The sequence below is a fragment of the Notolepis coatsorum genome (genome assembly GCF_963971535.1).
Source record: "Notolepis coatsorum genome assembly, chromosome: 13".
NCBI classification, from domain to species: domain Eukaryota; kingdom Metazoa; phylum Chordata; class Actinopteri; order Aulopiformes; family Paralepididae; genus Notolepis; species Notolepis coatsorum.
The window spans coordinates 14,150,980-14,171,615 of NC_140177.1; the positions used below are offsets into that span (position 1 = coordinate 14,150,980).

At 48.9% G+C, this 20,636-nt stretch overlaps 1 protein-coding gene across 1 annotated transcript in view; it reads left to right on the plus strand.

Moving 5' to 3' along the window:
- LOC311239257 (uncharacterized protein) overlaps positions 1-19,480 on the plus strand; it is a gene marked incomplete at both ends in the record, with an annotated part of 60,005 nt that extends 40,525 nt beyond the window's left edge. The window contains 4 exons of the mRNA XM_084327563.1: positions 7,599-7,680; positions 8,197-8,312; positions 8,640-8,784; positions 19,413-19,480. Coding sequence (XP_084183689.1) covers positions 7,599-7,680; positions 8,197-8,312; positions 8,640-8,784; positions 19,413-19,480 — 411 coding nt within the window. The remainder of the gene's footprint in view (positions 1-7,598; positions 7,681-8,196; positions 8,313-8,639; positions 8,785-19,412) is intronic.
- Between the last annotated feature and the right edge of the window lie 1,156 nt (positions 19,481-20,636).

Sequence of the window (20,636 nt, forward strand, 5' to 3'; positions counted from 1 at the left end):
ACCAGGCCGTCTTACTGAACCATGGTGGTACGACGGGACCAGGCCGTCTTACTGAACCATGGTGGTACGACGGAACCAGGCTGTCTTACTGAACCATGGTGGTACGATGGGACCAGGCTGTCTTACTGAACCATGGTGGTACGACGGAACCAGGCTGTCTTACTGAACCATGGTGGTACGACGGGACCAGGCCTGTCTTACTGAACCATGGTGGTACGACGGGACCAGGCCTGTCTTACTGAACCATGGTGGTACGACGGAACCAGGCCGTCTTACTGAACCATGGTGGTACGATGGGACCAGGCCTGTCTTACTGAACCATGGTGGTACGATGGGACCAGGCCTGTCTTACTGAACCATGGTGGTACGACAGGACCAGGCTGTCTTACTGAACCATGGTGGTACAACGGGACCAGGCTGTCTTACTGAACCATGGTGGTACAACGGGACCAGCCTGTCTTACTGAACCATGGTGGTACGATGGGACCAGGCCTGTCTTACTGAACCATGGTGGTACGACAGGACCAGGCTGTCTTACTGAACCATGGTGGTACGACGGGACCAGGCTGTCTTACTGAACCATGGTGGTACGATGGGACCAGGCCTGTCTTACTGAACCATGGTGGTACGACAGGACCAGGCCTGTCTTACTGAACCATGGTGGTACGACAGGACCAGGCTGTCTTACTGAACCATGGTGGTACGATGGGACCAGGCCTGTCTTACTGAACCATGGTGGTACGACGGAACCAGGCCGTCTTACTGAACCATGGTGGTACGATGGGACCAGGCCTGTCTTACTGAACCATGGTGGTACGATGGGACCAGGCCTGTCTTACTGGTCAAGGACCACATTTGTGCCTCTCTCCCCAGCGATATGGACCCTATGCAATTTGCATACAGGACAAACAGGTCCACTGATGACGCTGTCTCCCAGGTACTGCACAGCACTCTCTCCCACCTTGACCGTCAGAAGGGGGGCTATGTGAGACTGTTGTTCATTGACTACAGCTCAGCGTTCAACACCATAGTCCCCACCAGACTGGTGGACAAGCTGATCGAGCTAGGCCTGAGCTCCGCCCTGAGCGCCTGGGTACTGGACTTTCTGAGTGAAAGACCCCAGGCGGTCAGGGTGGGGGGTCAGACCTCCAACACCATCACCCTGAGCATCGGGTCCCCCCAGGGCTGTGTTCTAAGCCCCCTGCTGTACTCACTCTACACACACGACTGTGTGGCCAAGTTCAGCTCCAACTCCATTGTGAAGTTCGCCGACGACACGGTGGTGGTGGGGCTGATCTCGGACAACGACGAGAAGGCCTACCGGGAGGAGGTTGAGGTACTGGAACGTTGGTGCCAGGACAACAGCCTGCTCCTGAACATTGGTAAAACCAAGGAGCTGATCGTGGATTATAGGAGAGGACAGCGGGAGACACACACACCACTGAGGATTAACGGGGCTACCGTGGACAGGGTGAGCAGCTTCAAGTACCTGGGGGTCCACATCTCAGAGGACCTGACATGGTCAACACACATAGGCACAGTAGTAAAGAAAGCGAAGCAGCGCCTCTACCACCTGAGACAGTTAAGGAAGTTCAGAGTATCGGGGAAGATACTTCAGTCCTTCTACTCAGGAGCTGTAGAGAGCATCTTGACCGGAAACATCACTGCCTGGTATGGGAACAGCACGGCACAGGACAAGAAGGCCCTACAGAGTGTGGTGCGCTCAGCCGAGCGTACCACGGGTATTGCGCTACCTCCCCTGCAGGCTCTATACAACAAGAGGTGCAAATCCAGAGCCTGCAGGATAATGAAAGACCCCCACCACCCCAATAACAGCCTGTTCCAGCTGCTGAGGTCAGGCAGACGCCTGCGAATTCTAGAGACTAAGACGGAGAGGCTTAGGCTAAGCTTCTTCCCCCAGGCCATCAGAGCCTTGAACAATGAACATCGAGAGACACAGAAACTGAACTATCCACACACAAGTACATACACGACACGCACGCTGAGCACGCTCACACACTAGCAGCCACTTTAACACTCATGCCGCACACACGCACACTTATGGCCAGAGGAAAGGCCACTTAAAATAGTATAACATCAGGAACAGTGTATTGCACTACTAAAGCTAACTAGCATGTCCTATATGCTCTGTAAATACTAATGTACAGATACCGAGATGGCACACCATGTACCTGTTTATTGCACTGTTTTATTGGATTCTATTAATATGTTGTACCACTGTATTTTATTGGATTCTATTATATGTTGTACCACTGTATTGCACATCGTCGCGGGCAAGACCAGCCGCATTTCATTGTATACCTGTATGCCGTGACAATTAAAACTCTTGAATCTTGAATCTTGAATCTTGAATCTTGTCTTACTGAACCATGGTGGTACGATGGGACCAGGCTGTCTTACTGAACCATGGTGGTACGACGGGACCAGGCTGTCTTACTGAACCATGGTGGTACGATGGGACCAGGCCTGTCTTACTGAACCATGGTGGTACGACAGGACCAGGCCTGTCTTACTGAACCATGGTGGTACGATGGGACCAGGCCTGTCTTACTGAACCATGGTGGTACGACGGGACCAGGCCTGTCTTACTGAACCATGGTGGTACGACGGGACCAGGCCTGTCTTACTGAACCATGGTGGTACGACGGGACCAGGCCTGTCTTACTGAACCATGGTGGTACGATGGGACCAGGCCTGTCTTACTGAACCATGGTGGTACGATGGGACCAGGCTGTCTTACTGAACCATGGTGGTACAACGGGACCAGACTGTCTTACTGAACCATGGTGGTACGATGGGACCAGACTGTCTTACTGAACCATGGTGGTACGACGGGACCAGGCCTGTCTTACTGAACCATGGTGGTACAACGGGACCAGGCCTGTCTTACTGAACCATGGTGGTACGATGGGACCAGGCCTGTCTTACTGAACCATGGTGGTACGATGGGACCAGGCCTGTCTTACTGAACCATGGTGGTACGACAGGACCAGGCTGTCTTACTGAACCATGGTGGTACGATGGGACCAGGCCTGTCTTACTGAACCATGATGGTACGACGGGACCAGGCTGTCTTACTGAACCATGGTGGTACGACGGGACCAGGCTGTCTTACTGAACCATGGTGGTACGATGGGACCAGGCCTGTCTTACTGAACCATGGTGGTACGACGGGACCAGGCTGTCTTACTGAACCATGGTGGTACGATGGGACCAGGCTGTCTTACTGAACCATGGTGGTACGATGGGACCAGGCCTGTCTTACTGAACCATGGTGGTACGACGGGACCAGGCTGTCTTACTGAACCATGGTGGTATGATGGGACCAGGCTGTCTTACTGAACCATGGTGGTACGACGGGACCAGGCCTGTCTTACTGAACCATGGTGGTACGATGGGACCAGGCCTGTCTTACTGAACCATGGTGGTACGATGGGACCAGGCTGTCTTACTGAACCATGGTGGTACGATGGGACCAGGCCTGTCTTACTGAACCATGGTGGTACGACGGGACCAGGCTGTCTTACTGAACCATGGTGGTACGACGGGACCAGGCCTGTCTTACTGAACCATGTTGGTACGATGGGACCAGGCCTGTCTTACTGAACCATGGTGGTACGATGGGACCAGGCCTGTCTTACTGAACCATGGTGGTACGACGGGACCAGGCTGTCTTACTGAACCATGGTGGTACGATGGGACCAGGCTGTCTTACTGAACCATGGTGGTACGATGGGACCAGGCCTGTCTTACTGAACCATGGTGGTACGACAGGACCAGGCTGTCTTACTGAACCATGGTGGTACGATGGGACCAGGCCTGTCTTACTGAACCATGGTGGTACAACGGGACCAGGCCGTCTTACTGAACCATGGTGGTACGATGGGACCAGGCCTGTCTTACTGAACCATGGTGGTACGATGGGACCAGGCTGTCTTACTGAACCATGGTGGTACGATGGGACCAGGCCTGTCTTACTGAACCATGGTGGTACGATGGGACCAGGCCTGTCTTACTGAACCATGGTGGTACGATGGGACCAGGCCTGTCTTACTGAACCATGGTGGTACGATGGGACCAGGCTATCTTACTGAACCATGGTGGTACGATGGGACCAGGCCTGTCTTACTGAACCATGGTGGTACGATGGGACCAGGCCTGTCTTACTGAACCATGGTGGTACGATGGGACCAGGCCTGTCTTACTGAACCATGGTGGTACGATGGGACCAGGCCTGTCTTACTGAACCATGGTGGTACGATGGGACCAGGCCTGTCTTACTGAACCATGGTGGTACGATGGGACCAGGCTGTCTTACTGAACCATGGTGGTACGATGGGACCAGGCCTGTCTTACTGAACCATGGTGGTACGATGGGACCAGGCCTGTCTTACTGAACCATGGTGGTACGATGGGACCAGGCCTGTCTTACTGAACCATGGTGGTACGACGGAACCAGGCCTGTCTTACTGAACCATGGTGGTACGATGGGACCAGGCTGTCTTACTGAACCATGGTGGTACGATGGGACCAGGCTGTCTTACTGAACCATGGTGGTACGATGGGACCAGGCCTGTCTTACTGAACCATGGTGGTACGATCGGACCAGGCTGTCTTACTGAACCATGGTGGTACGATGGGACCAGGCCTGTCTTACTGAACCATGGTGGTACGATGGGACCAGGCTGTCTTACTGAACCATGGTGGTACGATGGGACCAGGCCTGTCTTACTGAACCATGCTGGTACGACAGGACCAGGCTGTCTTACTGAACCATGGTGGTACGATGGGACCAGGCCTGTCTTACTGAACCATGGTGGTACGACGGGACCAGGCCTGTCTTACTGAACCATGGTGGTACGACGGGACCAGGCCTGTCTTACTGAACCATGCTGGTACGACAGGACCAGGCTGTCTTACTGAACCATGGTGGTACGATGGGACCAGGCCTGTCTTACTGAACCATGGTGGTACGACGGGACCAGGCCTGTCTTACTGAACCATGGTGGTACGACGGGACCAGGCTGTCTTACTGAACCATGGTGGTACGACGGGACCAGGCTGTCTTACTGAACCATGGTGGTACGATGGGACCAGGCTGTCTTACTGAACCATGGTGGTACGACGGGACCAGGCCTGTCTTACTGAACCATGGTGGTACGACGGGACCAGGCCTGTCTTACTGAACCATGGTGGTACGATGGGACCAGGCTGTCTTACTGAACCATGGTGGTACGATGGGACCAGGCCGTCTTACTGAACCATGGTGGTACGATGGGACCAGGCCTGTCTTACTGAACCATGGTGGTACGACGGGACCAGGCTGTCTTACTGAACCATGGTGGTACGACGGGACCAGGCTGTCTTACTGAACCATGGTGGTACGATGGGACCAGGCCTGTCTTACTGAACCATGATGGTACGATGGGACCAGGCCTGTCTTACTGAACCATGCTGGTACAACGGGACCAGGCTGTCTTACTGAACCATGGTGGTACAACGGGACCAGGTCTGTCTTACTGAACCATGGTGGTACGATGGGACCAGGCCTGTCTCTCCAGTCTCTCATTGAAAACAACAAAAGCTGGAATTGCCGTTTAAAGGCAGAATCTACAATGTCGTCAAACAGTGACAAAACAGCCCCATCTTGGTATTGTGCTTTGTTCACATTTCTGTGATGTGTACATTTGGTCTGATGTGTGTTGAGTGGGGGTATGGGGGGGGGGGGGGTTGCTACTGCTGGCCACACCTCAGGCTCTGCCAAGAGAGGTCTGGAGAAACTCGCAGTTTTATAAGTTACTAAACTCCAACCCACACGTCAGACCAAGACAAAAAAAGTTTAAACGAAGTGCATCACCGAGCGGGCCTCTTTTGCCTAGAGGTCGTTGTGTGACGGCATTACAGAGTCTACCTTTAAGTGGTAAATTGCCAAATTACAGCAATTTGTCTTCATTTCAGCTGCAGTGAATATGAATCAACTGACAGACGTCTTCTCTAAGCCTTGTGTTTTCAACACATTTGAATGAGCGCACCTCCACGAGACTCTGTTCACATAGTCATGTTGAAACAGATCAGTTAGAGGAGCAGCTGCTTCATTATGTCTGCTGCAGTGACATCACTCAGGCCTCAACACCCACCCATCCCCCGTAACCCTGCTTGATGACATCAGGTGCTATTAGGTGCTATCATTAAGCACCAAGCGGTCCGTAAACCATTATCATATAGTTAAGTATAGTATAATATGTTGTGGTCTGTGATGATATAGTAGTATACTGTGGTCTGTGATGATATAGTAGTATAATATACTGTGGTCTGTGGTGATATAGTAGTATAATATATTGTGGTCTATGATGATATAGTATAATATATTGTGGTCTGTAATAATATAGTAGTATAATATATTGTGGTCTGTAATAATATAGTAGTATAATATATTGTGGTCTATAATTATATAGTAGTATAATATATTGTGATCTATAATGATATAGTAATATAATACATTGTGGTCTGTGATGATATAGTAGTATTGTGGTCTATAATAATATAGTAGTATAATATATTGAGGTCTATAATAATATAGTAGTATAATATATTGTGGTCTATAATGATATAGTAGTATAATATATTGAGGTCTATAATAATATAGTAGTATAATATATTGTGGTCTGTGATGATATAGTAATATAATACATTGTGGTCTATGATGATATAGTAGTATAATACATTGTGGTCTATAATAATATAGTAGTATAATATATTGAGGTCTATAATAATATAGTAGTATAATATATTGTGGTCTATAATAATATAGTAGTATAATATATTGAGGTCTATAATAATATAGTAGTATAATATATTGTGGTCTGTGATGTTATAGTAATATAATACATTGTGGTCTATGATGATATAGTAATATAATACATTGTGGTCTGTGGTGATATAGTAGTATAATACATTGTGTTCTATAATAATATAGTAGTTTATTACATGGCGTTTTAACATTTGCCGAAATGCTTGATTGTGATTGGTCAATAGCGCTCGGCAGAGGTCCGTTATTACTCGATAACGGACCTCTGCCGAGCAATAATGACCGCTGTTCGCAGCTGCAGCAATCAAGCCCACTGACACACACTGCATCAGTGCAGCCAATCAGACACACCTGCCGGCTGCCGGCGATAATAATAATGACAGCGGAGCCACACAACAACTGCGTCTGCATTTGATCTCGTCTTGTCGATGGTGTAAAATGAATTAGGTATATTGTTAGTAAGTTAGCCATGTAATAAGCGGGATAATGTATAGCCTATACTCGGTCATTGTCGCAAAATAATTGACCTTCACTACGTTTAGAACACCTCGGCGAGGTGCCTCGGTATTCGGTGTCGGTCAATTATTTTGCGACAATGACCTCGTAGCTATACATTATCCCTTACATAATATATTGTGTTCTATAATAATATAGTAGTATAATATATTGTGGTCTGTGGTGATATAGTAGTATAATATATTGTGGTGGTCAAGACCTATCTATTTATCGTATTATAATATTGTCTATATTGTCTTGTATTACGCTCCAGGTGCAGATCCTGAATAAGAAGGTGGACCTGAGCAAGGTGACATCTAAGTGTGGCTCCAAGGCCAACATCAAATACAAGCCAGGTTCTCTTGTCTTTTATTGTCTTCTCTTCTCTTCTCTTCTCTTCTCTTCTCTTCTCTTCTCTTCTCTTCTCTTCTCTTCTCTTCTCTTCTCTTCTCTTCTCTTCTCTTCTTTTCTTTTCTTTTCTCTTCTCTTCTCTTCTCTTCTCTTCTCTTCTCTTCTCTTCTCTTCTCTTCTCTTCTCTTCTCTTCTCTTCTCCTCTCCTATCTCCTCGTCTCTCCTCGTCTCTCCTCTCCTCTCCTCTTCTCTCCTCTTCTCTCCTCTCCTATTCTCTCCTCTCCTCTTCTCTTCTCTTCTCTTCTCTTCTCTCCTCTTATCTTCTCTCCTCTGCTCTCCTCTCCTCTCCTTTTCTCTTCTCTCCTCTTCTCTTCTCTCCTCTCCTCGTATCTCCTCTTCTCTTCTCTTCTCCTATCTCCTCTCCTCTCCTCTTCTCTTCTGTATTGTATTGCATGATACTGCATTTTGTTCTGTTTTTGCTCTATTCTCTTCCACACTGACGGTCCTCCTCTCTGTCTCAGGTGGTGGGGATGTGAAGATTGAGTCTCATAAGGCCAACCTGAAGACCAAGTCTAAGACTGGTTCCATGGACAACGTGGGCGAGGAAGCGGGCAACGGCCAGGCTAACGGCCACAAGGTCAGAGGTCACACACGTGCAGCCAGTAATAATCACACTGTTGATAGTATCTATATGCTCTGTAGCCTCTAGATTGAATAGGTTACATTTAGAAATGCTCCCCATCTTGTAAGCATCATCAGTGCTATCGTTTCTGCTAGTGTCCAACTGTCAAAGTGACAAGTTGTGTGTGTGCGCGTGTGTGTGTGTGTGTGTGTGTGTGTGTGTGTGTGTGTGTGTGTGTGTGTGTGTGTGTGTGTGTGTGTGTGTGTGTGTGTGTGTGTGTGTGTGTGTGTGTGTGTGTGTGTGTGTGTGTGTGTGTGTGTGTGTGTGTGTGTGTGTGTGTAGGAAAAGGAAGAGGGGAAGACACCGTCGCCCCCTGGTGGGACTCCAGCCAGCCCCGGAGACAGGCTGAAGGAGGCCACGCCCACTCCGTTTGGGGGCGATGGGCTGAGGGAGGCCCTGGGCATGGAGAAACTCATCCCTGAGACAAGTTAGTCTCTCACACACACACACACACACACACACACACACACACACACACACACACACACACACACACACACACACACACACACACACACACACACACACACACACACACACACACACACACACACACACACACACACACACACACACACACCCTTTGCAGAACCTCCCACCCACCCACCCCCTCCCAATGTACAGTTTCCGCCCCCTCGTATGTATATATTTTCTGTTAGGATCTCTGTTTAACAATACTGTATATTTGCATATCATGTATGTCACAAATGTCATGATATATATCTGTATATCTGTATGTTGTGTATGTGTCATAAATGTCATTATGAATTGAAAATGGGGGACCCTGATGTAAACAAGATGAACGTTTTTCTCTGGTCTGCATTCCCTTAACAATTGTGTGTATTGAGCCGTACTGTATTGTACCCATTTTGCAATCTGTTAATAAAGTTTTCAATCAATCAATCAATCAACAAATGGACTGTATTTATATAACTTTTTATCCAAAGCTCTTTACAGCTTATCATAATAATAATAATAATAATAATAATAATAATAATAATAATAATAATAATAATAATAATAATAATAATAATAATAATAATAATAATAATAATAATAATAATAAACTGTATTTATATAACGCATTTTATCCAAAGCACTTTACAGCTTATCATAATAATAATAATAATAATAATAATAAACTGTATTTATTAGGGATGCTCGATATTGGCTTTTTTTACCGATACCGATATACCGATATTGTCCAACTCTTAATTTCCGATACCGATATCAACCGATACCGATATATGCAGGGTTTCCCCCCCAAAAAATGGAATAATTTCAGGTAATTAACATTACATATCTCTTGTTGTGGAATTAACACAACATTATGCATACTTTTGACAATAAATAAAATCAGAATTTGTTCTTACTTGCTTGCCTGGGTAAATAAAGGTTATAGAAATGTAAAAAAAAGAAATATAAAAAAAAAAAATTGAAAACCGATACCGATATTTTCCGATATCACATTTTAATGCCGATATCGGCCGATAATATCGGTAGGCCGATAATATCGGATATCCCTAGTATTTATATAATGCTTTTTATCCAAAGCTCTTTACAGCTCATAATAATAATGAACTGTATTTATAGCACCTTTCATACAAGAATTGTAGCTCAAAGTGCTTCACAGCAGTAAAAAAAAAAAGAAAAAAAGATTGGCAGATGCATGTTTTTGTAGCCAATGAAATTCTGGAAACGACGATACCTCACGTGAGAGATATTTCCCAGGATATATTATTATGTTTCTCTACTGAAAGGTCCAGACTCGTTTGACATCGTTTGACATAACTATACTACGTACCATTAGAAAAACATGTGTAAAACACAAATTTTCTGTGGTATTGATATAGGGTTGATATAGAGGTAGAGCAGTCGTCTGGTAATCCGGAGGTTCCCGGTTAAATTCCCATTCCTCCCGGGCTATGTGTCATGGTTTTTGCTTTATTCTTCCTTTCTGTGAGGGACAGCTGTCTATTTCGTCTCCTGTGAGGGATAGCTGTCAATCACTGGCCTCTGTGGTTAATTGCCTCATGGGTCGGCAGGTGTGTGGGCTTGATTGCACCTGATTCAGTGCAGCTGTGCCTATGGCAAAGCTGAGTCTATTTAAGTTTGAATCTTGCAGCGTTAACTGCTTTTTCATTTCCTTGTGTTGGCTATCCTTTTGGTCAGGCTTATTATATTAAAGTGTAGTGCTGCCCTATTCAGCATTTAGCCTTCTTTGTAGCGTTTATGGTAGTGTTTTCTTGTGTTCTTTTGGAACTGTCCTTTGCCTAATACGGCACATAAACTCCCTTGGTGGAGGTTTATTGTTTTATGTTTTCAATATAAACTCTGATTTTAGGAGTTGCCTTTGTGGCTTATTTATTTTTCTACAATACCTCTGTATTGAGTGTCGTCCTGTTTTTTGGACTTTACTTATTTTCTTAAATACTCACTTTGAGGCTTCCACCTGTAAAGGTTGTTTTTTGTTGTTTATTTTCCCCCTTCTCCTTAACACTTTGCATGCCACGCCCGAGATTTCTCGGGTTTACCCCCCGCGGGTTGAATGCCCACTCACGAGAATTCTCGTATTTTCTCTTTTTTTTTTTTTTTTAGCGATCTGAAATCATATTTCATCAACCAAGTCTACCGTTGGAAATTCAACTACCTCAGGCGCTCAGATGTGAAAAAAGCGCCCCCTATCGTCTCCCAGGTGGTAATTCACCCTTTTGGATTGAACTCAATGAAAATGAATGAGAAAAAAAAACCTGCACTCCACATTTTACTTCTCACTCACGCAGCCGGCATCTACCAGCTTCATGCTGGACTCTCGAAGCCGCGGGGAATATGTGTTTTACTGTATACACAGTGGATCACTAAAAGGAGTGATTTTTTTCGAATGGCGATCAGGAATTGGAATAATCCATTTGGATACCATCTGATCTCAGGTAAGGAATCTATGTTACAAGTCTAAGGATAATCAGACCCGTTTTCACGAATATATAAGCTTTTATGTGATTATGTGATATCGCTGTTTGACTGTGCGCGCCGTCAGGAAATAGGAGAAGCGATTTTCAGCGCACGCCACGAGCGTGCATGCGTACACATATACTATCGATAATCTAGCGTTTATTTGAAAACGATTCATAAATAGGCCGAACAATGACAACGTTCTAGAATATTCCAGTAAAAGGCGATTATCATGGAAACCTCTTTTTTCTACGTGAAAACGAGGGGTTTTCTAAATGCTATGAAACGGAAATGAACCGATAAAAAAACAATCTGCTTCGACAATGTTGACTGGAAATAGGTAATTGATAATGCGACGGGCAGATTAGACACATAGCCATAATTTAAAACATAGATTAGGCGATATTAACGTTAACATTGAAGTAAGTGGCCTTGGGCATTCAAGGGGATAAAAAGGAAAACACGGCTGGCTCTCAAAGTGTTATATGCCGTATTTGCTATCGCGTTCCGCTCTGAGCCTTATGAGATATACTATCTCCTATGATACCTAATGTATCTCCCACGAACAAAAAATACATGCACCACACCTGTATGGGGCTCCGCCCCCATGGTGGCACCGCCCATATAGCAGTGACTCTGGTCACCACACATCCTTCCTCTATTTTCGTCCCAGTGTACTTGGATGCGTGCACCGTACGATAACTAGTAGGATGAAAAGATCAGAGTCATAATGTTTGGAAGCTTACCGGAGGTTGCTGGCCCCTGGCATCTTCGACGCATGTTTTCGGCGACACGACGGGCCTGTGTTGATGTTCCTCGTTTGATGACAGCACATCGAGGTTCAGCTGTACAAGACTGGCTGTCGGGCCAGCTTGTACTCAGGTAGGCCCTGTGTCTTCAGGCATGGGTATTAGTGTTAGTAATGCTGGTTTGTTTTGTTAACACAACCATGTTGTGTGTTGGCGCCGGGGGCAGGATGGTTTGGTGAACGTTCTCTGCAGGGAACGGTTTCCAAGCTGTCTTGGGCGTGCTGCTAAAACATCTAATGCTATGCTACATGCTATCGCTAATGCCGCATGCTATTACTACTGCTAATTGCTATGCTGTTTTAATGTCTCCGCCGTGAGATGTTGTCACTCTCCCTCCTCTTGCCCGGTTCATCAATGAAGGTCAGTCGGTAGCTGTTGTGGGTTTTTTTGCTGAGTCCTATTTACCTTTTTCGGGTAAATGGGTTGACAACAGGGTAGGCCGTGGCTAGGTTGCCTAGCCAGGTATTTTACCTTGTGTTCCGGCGGGGTTTGTTGAACGGTGTTCCCATCTGGGTTGGCGTCGGGTAGTGGGGCTATGGGTCCAGCCGACATGGTAAACATGTTGCGTGTCTGTGCACAGGCAATTGTTGTCTTGGGTCCCACATCGCCTGGCGCTAGGCTGCAGTAGTATAGGGGCAGGGCCGCCTGGGAGAAATGTGAGGCCCTGTGCGTTTTTAGACGCGAGGCCCCCCACCTCCTGGGGCGGCCCTGTGTAGGGGGCTATTGTTTCGTTTTGTCACTCTGCTATGAGAAGGTCTGTCTTGCTACAGTTTTCTCTCCTCTCAACCATTCATACTGACGGTCAATCGGTATACTGGGGGAGTAGTGCGGGGGGGGGCTTTGTTTACCTTTTTTGGTAAATGGGCTAAACTAGGGCTGGTGTCCTGTTGTGAATATTTTGAATGAAGGCGGGACTGGTCCGTCTCCCCTTAACTTTGTGTGTATGGGTTTGCTCATTCTACAGTATTTTGTGGTTTAGCTCTTTTATTCATTTAACCCTTTCATGGTGCACACCACAGTGGAGGGTGCTGTTTGCAATTCACCACTGGTGCTCAGTGTTAACATCAGTCCTTTGTTTTTGATATATTGAAACAATGCCCCGCCCGGCCGACACCATGGGTGGGTCGGCCTGGCGAGTGGCTGGTGGGCTGTTAAGGCTTGTACCGCCACGGTATGGAATTGGCAACGATTAGAACTGTGTTCGAATTGCTGTTTTTTTCTATTAGAAAAATGGTGTCTGGTGGAGGGGCCTTGAGGGCCAGCCGACGTCGACACATCGCGCGAGGTTGTTGACGTTATTAGCTTTGACCCAGCCGCAAGCTATAACCGCTCAGGGTTCCCCTCTCCGCAGGGGATTTTGGTCTTCTGCTGGAGCGCGGGCGGTATTGTCCTAGGCCCTACACCGCCTCACACCGCGCAGCCAGAAGAAGAGAGAGCACGGCCTTGTCAGCGGCGATGACGGGGCCCTCGACAGGCGGCCATGTTTTTCCCCCGCCAGAGGTATCCTGGGCGTCGATTCGACAGGTGTCCACAAGGCCGACAGCCTTGGCGGCCGAGGGATCGGCCATGTAGGATGGGTTCGGCTTGAACAAACAAGCCGTCACCGTCCTGCCGCGAGCAGCCCGCTCTCCGATCGCTCCCTTCCCCAACACCAGCGGAAGAAGTGGGCTCTGATTGTTTCCTTTGGCTGCGGGCCGCGTGCCTTCGTTGATGCGCGCGCGGCCCCCCTTTTCGCTTCTCATGGGGACAGGGGCTGACACCCAGTTTATGGCTGAGCCTGGGTCTGTCCGTGAGAATGTTGTGCTGTCAAGCGGCTCCCACACCTTGATCTGTGTTGGTTGAGCCTGGTGTTACGTCTGTCAACTTAAGTGTTGTCAGCAGGGGGGCTCGAAACCTTTTGAGGCACACAGTGCGGGCTTCCCCGGCCTCGCCTTCGCCAGGCCTGGTATCATGTTGGTGCCTCCCACTCCTGAAATATTGGCAAGTGGTCGCAGCTCACATGATTTGGGGTGGTAGTAATATCACTGCAGGGCTACGGTGTGTAGGAACCCATGGGGGCCTTACACCTTGCATGTCCGGCTGCAGAACAACTCCTTCAGCATGTTCTGGAGGGGTGTTCAGTGGGGGGGCTTTTTTCATCGGAAGCCCCCCGTATCAGACCGGCCCTTTCTGTCGGGGTTCCCCCTTGGGTGCGATTGCCTCGTGGGTGGTGTCAGGGTCAGGTGTTCCGACACGGAACGCGCTCCTCGCACGGTTCCAGGTTTGGCTACGCACAGCGGGGGGACCGGGCCAACTATCTACAGTTCCTAGCGGACCTGCGCCATGTGACGGCGGGTGCGTTGGGAGTGTCGTCACATATGACTACAACAGTATCATATGTCGAGGTGGATGGAGAGAACGCGGAGGCGGGGACTTGTGTTTACACAACCCCACCCGTTGTCAGGTTTGGTACAGACCCTATTGTCGGGGTCTCCAGCTGTGACAGCTCTGGTCAACGAGATCCAATCTCTGTGGACGAAGCAAGCCATCGTCGTGGCGTTCTCCTCCCGGTGTTCTCTGCCCGAGAAGTCGGGAGGGAGGGGTGTAAGACCCAGGCTGGACCTGTCCCATGGGAAGGTTCAGCATTTTTTGGATCGTCTCCTACCTGTTGAACACTGTCAGGTGGGGGTCTGGTTCTCCTCCATAGACCTGTAGGATGCGTATGCGCATCCCCGATCTTCCATCCTAGGGCTTACCTACGCTTCCTTTGCAGGGTTAGCGTATGAGTACCAGAGGCTGCCGTTCGGTTTTCTCTGGCTCCCCGCATCTTCACCAAGTGCGTGGAGGCCGCACTGGGGCCTCTGCGTCGTCCGGGGTTACGGAGTGTTCTGCCCTGACCCCCAGTCAACACGCTCTGGAGGTTCCGTCCTAGGACGGTTACGGCGCTGTCTCACGTCGCGTTTTCACCGACGCCTCCCTCGCTGGTAATGCGTCGGGCCAACACAGTAGGGGGCAGCTGGCAAACCATGCTGCCCGGTCTGCGCTACGTTCAATGTGTTGGTGTTGGAAGCGGTCCTTCTGGTCCACAAATGGTGTTGATCAGGACGGACGATACGACGTCAGTGTCGTGTATCGACAGACAGGGAGGAGTACGCTCCCCCTGTCTGCACCAGGCGGCGGGCGGCTGGCTATGGGCGTCCTCCATCTGCGCGGCCTGAGGGCTCCCCACATCCCCGGCAGGGAGAATGTGGGTGCAGGTGTACTGTCGCGGGGCGGCCCTCATCCTGACGGGTGAGGATTACGTCTGGACATGGCCAGGCAGGTCTGGGACCGATGCCGTGCCGCCAGGGATTCTTCCCCATACATCTGTTAGGTCAGTTGTTGGGACGGGTACGTTGAGGGGCGCAGGTTCTTGATCCTGATGGTGTTACCATCTGGAATGCGCATGCTCCCTCCACTGTCGCGCTTACGCGGGCAGATGACGTATGTTCCAAGTGTGGTGTAAGGCGGGGGGCCGGGACTCAGTCTCCTGCCCCCTGGATGCTGTCCTTAGTTACCTCCAGTCTCTCCTTGATAGACTGTCGGCTTCGACGGTGAGGGTATATGCAGCAGCTATATCCTCCTATCATGAGGGGTTTGAGGGGATGTCTTGTTCAGCCACCCTCTTGTGAAGCGTTTCCTGCTTGGCGCTCGACGCGTTAAGCCGGTGCAACGCTCCTTGGCTCCGACTTGGGATCTTCAATTGGTCCTCGGTCGGTTGTCCTTGGCTCCGTTTGAGCCGCTCGAGCAGGCGCCGTTGGGACAGCTGTCCTTCAAGACCGCGTTCCTTCTGGCTGTCACTTCCGCTAAACGCGTAGGTGAGCTCTGTGCTCTCTCGGTACGTCCAGAGTGCCTGTCTTTTCGGACCGATTGCGGTGTCACTCTGCGACCTAATCCTGCTTTCGTGCCTAAGAATATCCGGAGTTCCTTCCGCTCCCGGGATATTGTGGTTCAGGCGTTTCGTCCTCCTCCTCACACTGGTGAGTTAGATGCGGGCCTTCACCTGTCATGTCCAGTCCGTGCTTGGGGATTTACCTCAGCCGTACTCAGGATTTCAGGGTTACCGACCAGCTTTTTGTCTGTTACGGTGGGGCTCGTGCTGGTAAGGCACTGTCGGGGCAGCGCCTGTCCCATTGGTTGTGCGAGGGTTTTACCCTCTGCTACACGTTGGCTGGGCAGGATCCCCCTGGGGGCATCAGGGCGCACTCCACTCGTGGGGTGGCTGCCTCTGCCGCTCTCCTGGGTGGGGCCTCGGTGGAGGACATCTGTGCTGCAGCTTCATGGTCCTCCCCGGGCCCCTTTGTAAGGTTTTACCTCATGGACATGACCGGGGGTTTTGTCTCCCAGGCGGTTCTGGGGTCTGTGGCCTTTCTTGCTTCCCGTCCTTTGGTCGGGTAGCAGGAGTGTATGGGTATGGGCCACAGTGTGTTGAGTCACACGTGGTTCCGCCTGTACGGTGTGTTCAAGGGGTTCTAGTTTCCCTCTTGTTCGCATTTCAGGTGGAGTTGACTGCGCCTCCCCTTCGTTAGGGAGGATGGGGTGACAGGGCTCCCCGCACCCCTTGATGTGGGCTTACGGGTCCTCAGGGGGTACATTTGTCGGGCTTCGCGTCCGCTCTTCCCCATATCTCATAAGGCTCAGAGCGGAACGCGATAGCAAATACGGCATATAACGGTAGGTTATGTAGATAACCTAGTTATATTAGTATTGGCTGAGCGTTCCGCTCTGCGCGGCCCTGAGTTCCCTCTTGAGGAATCTTTTCCTGGGACGGGTTTTTTGGCGAGGAAGGATGTGTGGTGACCAGAGTCACTGCTATATGGGCGGTGCCACCATGGGGGCGGAGCCCCATACAGGTGTGGTGCATGTATTTTTTGTTCGTGGGAGATACATTAGGTATCATAGGAGATAGTATATCTCATAAGGCCTAGAGCGGAACGCTCAGCCAATACTAATATAACTAGGTTATCTACATAACCTACCGTTAATGTCTGCGTAAGCAGTTTAGTGGTTATTCATACACGGATAACTTAAAGAGTCCCTATTATCTGCTTGTGACCCACACACACGCAGCCCTTACACTACGCGTTGAAGTGTCCTTGAGCAAAGACACTTAACCCCTAACTGCACCTTGCATGGTTGCCTCCACTGTCGGTGTGTGAATGTGTGAGTGAATGAGTAAAATGCGAGGAACAAATTGTAAAGTGCTTTGGATAAAAGCTGCTATATACTGTAAATGCACCATTTACCATTAATCAAATTGTCATTCAATCACAACTGTGACCAATGAGCTGCGACTCAGTGCCGTATTGTTTCATGAGAATACTATGAATACACACTGATTATATGATTCACTGCTGTATTTACCATACAGTATCATGAATCAATTTGTTATTAATTTATATACTTTTCATCCCCTCCACCTCTCTCTTCCTCTCCTCTCCTCTCCCCCTCTCTTCCTCTCCTCTCCCCCTCTCTTCCTCTCCTCTCCTCTCCCTCTCTCTTCCTCTTCTTTTCTCTCCCCCTCTCTCTTCCTCTCCTCTCCTCCTCTCTCTTCCTCTCCTATCCCCCTCTCTCTTCCTCTTCTCACCTCTCTTCCTCTTCTTGCCTCTCCTCCTCTCTCTCTTCCTCTCATCTCATCTCCTCCTCTCTCTTCCTCTCCTATCCCCTCCTATCCCTCTCTCTTCTCTCCTCTCCCCCTCTTTCTTCCTCTTCTCACCTCTATCTTCCTCTTCTCGCCTCTCCTCTCTCTTCCTCTCCTCTCCTCTCATCTCCTCTCCTCTCCTCTCCTCTCCTCTCCTCCTCTCTCTTCCTCTCCTCTCCTATCCCTTCCTCTCCCTCTCTCTTCTCTCCTCTCCCCCTCTTTCTTCCTCTCCCCTCCTCTCCCCCTCTCTTTTCATCTCCTCTTATCTCCTCTCCTCCTTTCTCTTCCTCTCCTCTCCTCTCCCCCTCTCTCTTCCTCTCCTCTCCTCTCCCTCTCTCTTCCTCTCCTCTCCTCTCCCCCTCTATCTTGCTCTCCTCTATCTTCCTCCCTCTTCCTCTCCTCTCTCTTCCTCTCCGTCTACAGATTGAGTCCCAGTGACGTGTAGCTTTTGGCGGGAAACGCACAGTGCTTGCCCACCTGCCAATCAACCAACCAACCTACCACGGCGCGCCGTCATCTCCCTCTGACCCCGCCCTTCACCTCGCCCCATCGCAGCACCGAATTGACCAATCGCCTCTCAGTGTTTCTCTGGGGTCCACCAGCCAGCTTCCTGTTAAAAAAAACCAAACCTTTTGACCTCTTGATGACCTTTGATTGACCTTTGGCCCTGCCTACAGCAGAGCAGAGCACTTCCAGTTTGTCTCAGTGTGCTTAGCTGTCTGGGGGTCCCACCAGCCTGGACCCCCTCAAGCACCCCCCCCCCCCCCTCCATGCTCAAACAGGGTCAGTAGTGTAGTTGAGGGTACATGCTGGATTCCTCCATGACCCAGTAGCTGCTAGACCTGCTCCACTAACCCCCCAAGTCCACCACAAACTACACCACTAACCCCCCAAGTCCACCACAAACTACACCACTAACCCCCCAAGTCCACCACAAACTACACCACTAACCCCCCAAGTCCACCACAAACTACACCACTAACCCCCCAAGTCCACCACAAACTACACCACTAACCCCCCAAGTCCACCACAAACTACACCACCAACCCCCCAACTCCACCACAACCACTCCAACTACACCACAACCACTCCAACTACACCACAACCACTCCAACTACACCACAACCACTCCAACTACACCACAACCACTCCAACTACACCACAACCACTCCAACTCCACCACAACCACTCCAACTACACCACAACCCCCCACCACTGTAGTCTGCAGTCTACACAGGTGTACTGAATACAGCCCAATCTAAATCTGGGGCTTGGAGACAGCCCACACTATTTCTCTATCTCCTTAACCCCAGCACCCTCTCCTCCCCTCTTCTCTTCTCTTCTCTTCTCTTCTCTTCTCTTCTCTTCTCTTCTCTTCTCTTCTCTTCTCTTCTCTTCTCTTCTCTTCTCTTCTCTTCTCTTCTCTTCTCTTCTCTTCTCTTCTCTTCTCCTCTTCTCTTCTCTTCTCTTCTCTTCTCTTCTCTTCTCTTCTCTTCTCTTCTCTTCTCTTCTCTTCTCTTCTTTTCTCTCATCTCCTCTCCTCTCCTCTCCTCCCCCACTCCCATCTCCCTCTCATCTCCTTTCCTCTCCCAGACTCCCCTCTCCCTCTCGTCTCCTCTCCTGCCCCTCCCCCAGACTCTCCTCCCCTCTCCCTATCCTCTTCTCCCATCTCCCATCTCCCTCCCCCAGACCTGGGTTTCTGAAGCCTGGTCCTGGTGTAAGTTCCAGAACTCTATCCCCAACCCCTTCATTATCCAGCCCCTAACCCAGACCACACAACCCAGCCCAATGCTAGCTAGTTTGCTAGCCAGCTGGCTAACTGCTAACGGCTAGCAGCAGGACAAGGGACTTCAAGATCAGCACACTCCAGCCTCCCCGCCAGCCAGCATCTAAACATCCACATAAAACCAGTCTATATGGCTCACACCTAATACATAAAACCAGTCTATATGGCTCACACCTAATACATAAAACCAGTCTATATGGCTCACTCCTAATACATAAAACCAGTCTATATGGCTCACTCCTAATACATAAAACCAGTCTATATGGCTCACTCCTAATACATAAAACCAGTCTATATGGCTCACTCCTAATACATAAAACCAGTCTATATGGCTCACTCCTAATACATAAAACCAGTCTATATGGCTCACACCTAATACATAAAACCAGTCTATATGGCTCACTCCTAATACATAAAACCAGTCTATATGGCTCACACCTAATACATAAAACCAGTCTATATGGCTCACACCTAATACATAAAACCAGTCTATATGGCTCACACCTAATACATAAAACCAGTCTATATGGCTCACTCCTAATACATAAAACCAGTCTATATGGCTCACACCTAATACATAAAACCAGTCTATATGGCTCACTCCTAATACATAAAACCAGTCTATATGGCTCACTCCTAATACATAAAACCAGTCTATATGGCTCACTCCTAATACATAAAACCAGTCTATATGGCTCACACCTAATACATAAAACCAGTCTATATGGCTCACTCCTAATACATAAAACCAGTCTATATGGCTCACACCTAATACATAAAACCAGTCTATATGGCTCACACCTAATACATAAAACCAGTCTATATGGCTCACACCTAATACATAAAACCAGTCTATATGGCTCACACCTAATACATAAAACCAGTCTATATGGCTCACACCTAATACATAAAACCAGTCTATATGGCTCACTCCTAATACATAAAACCAGTCTATATGGCTCACTCCTAATACATAAAACCAGTCTATATGGCTCACTCCTAATACATAAAACCAGTCTATATGGCTCACTCCTAATACATAAAACCAGTCTATATGGCTCACTCCTAATACA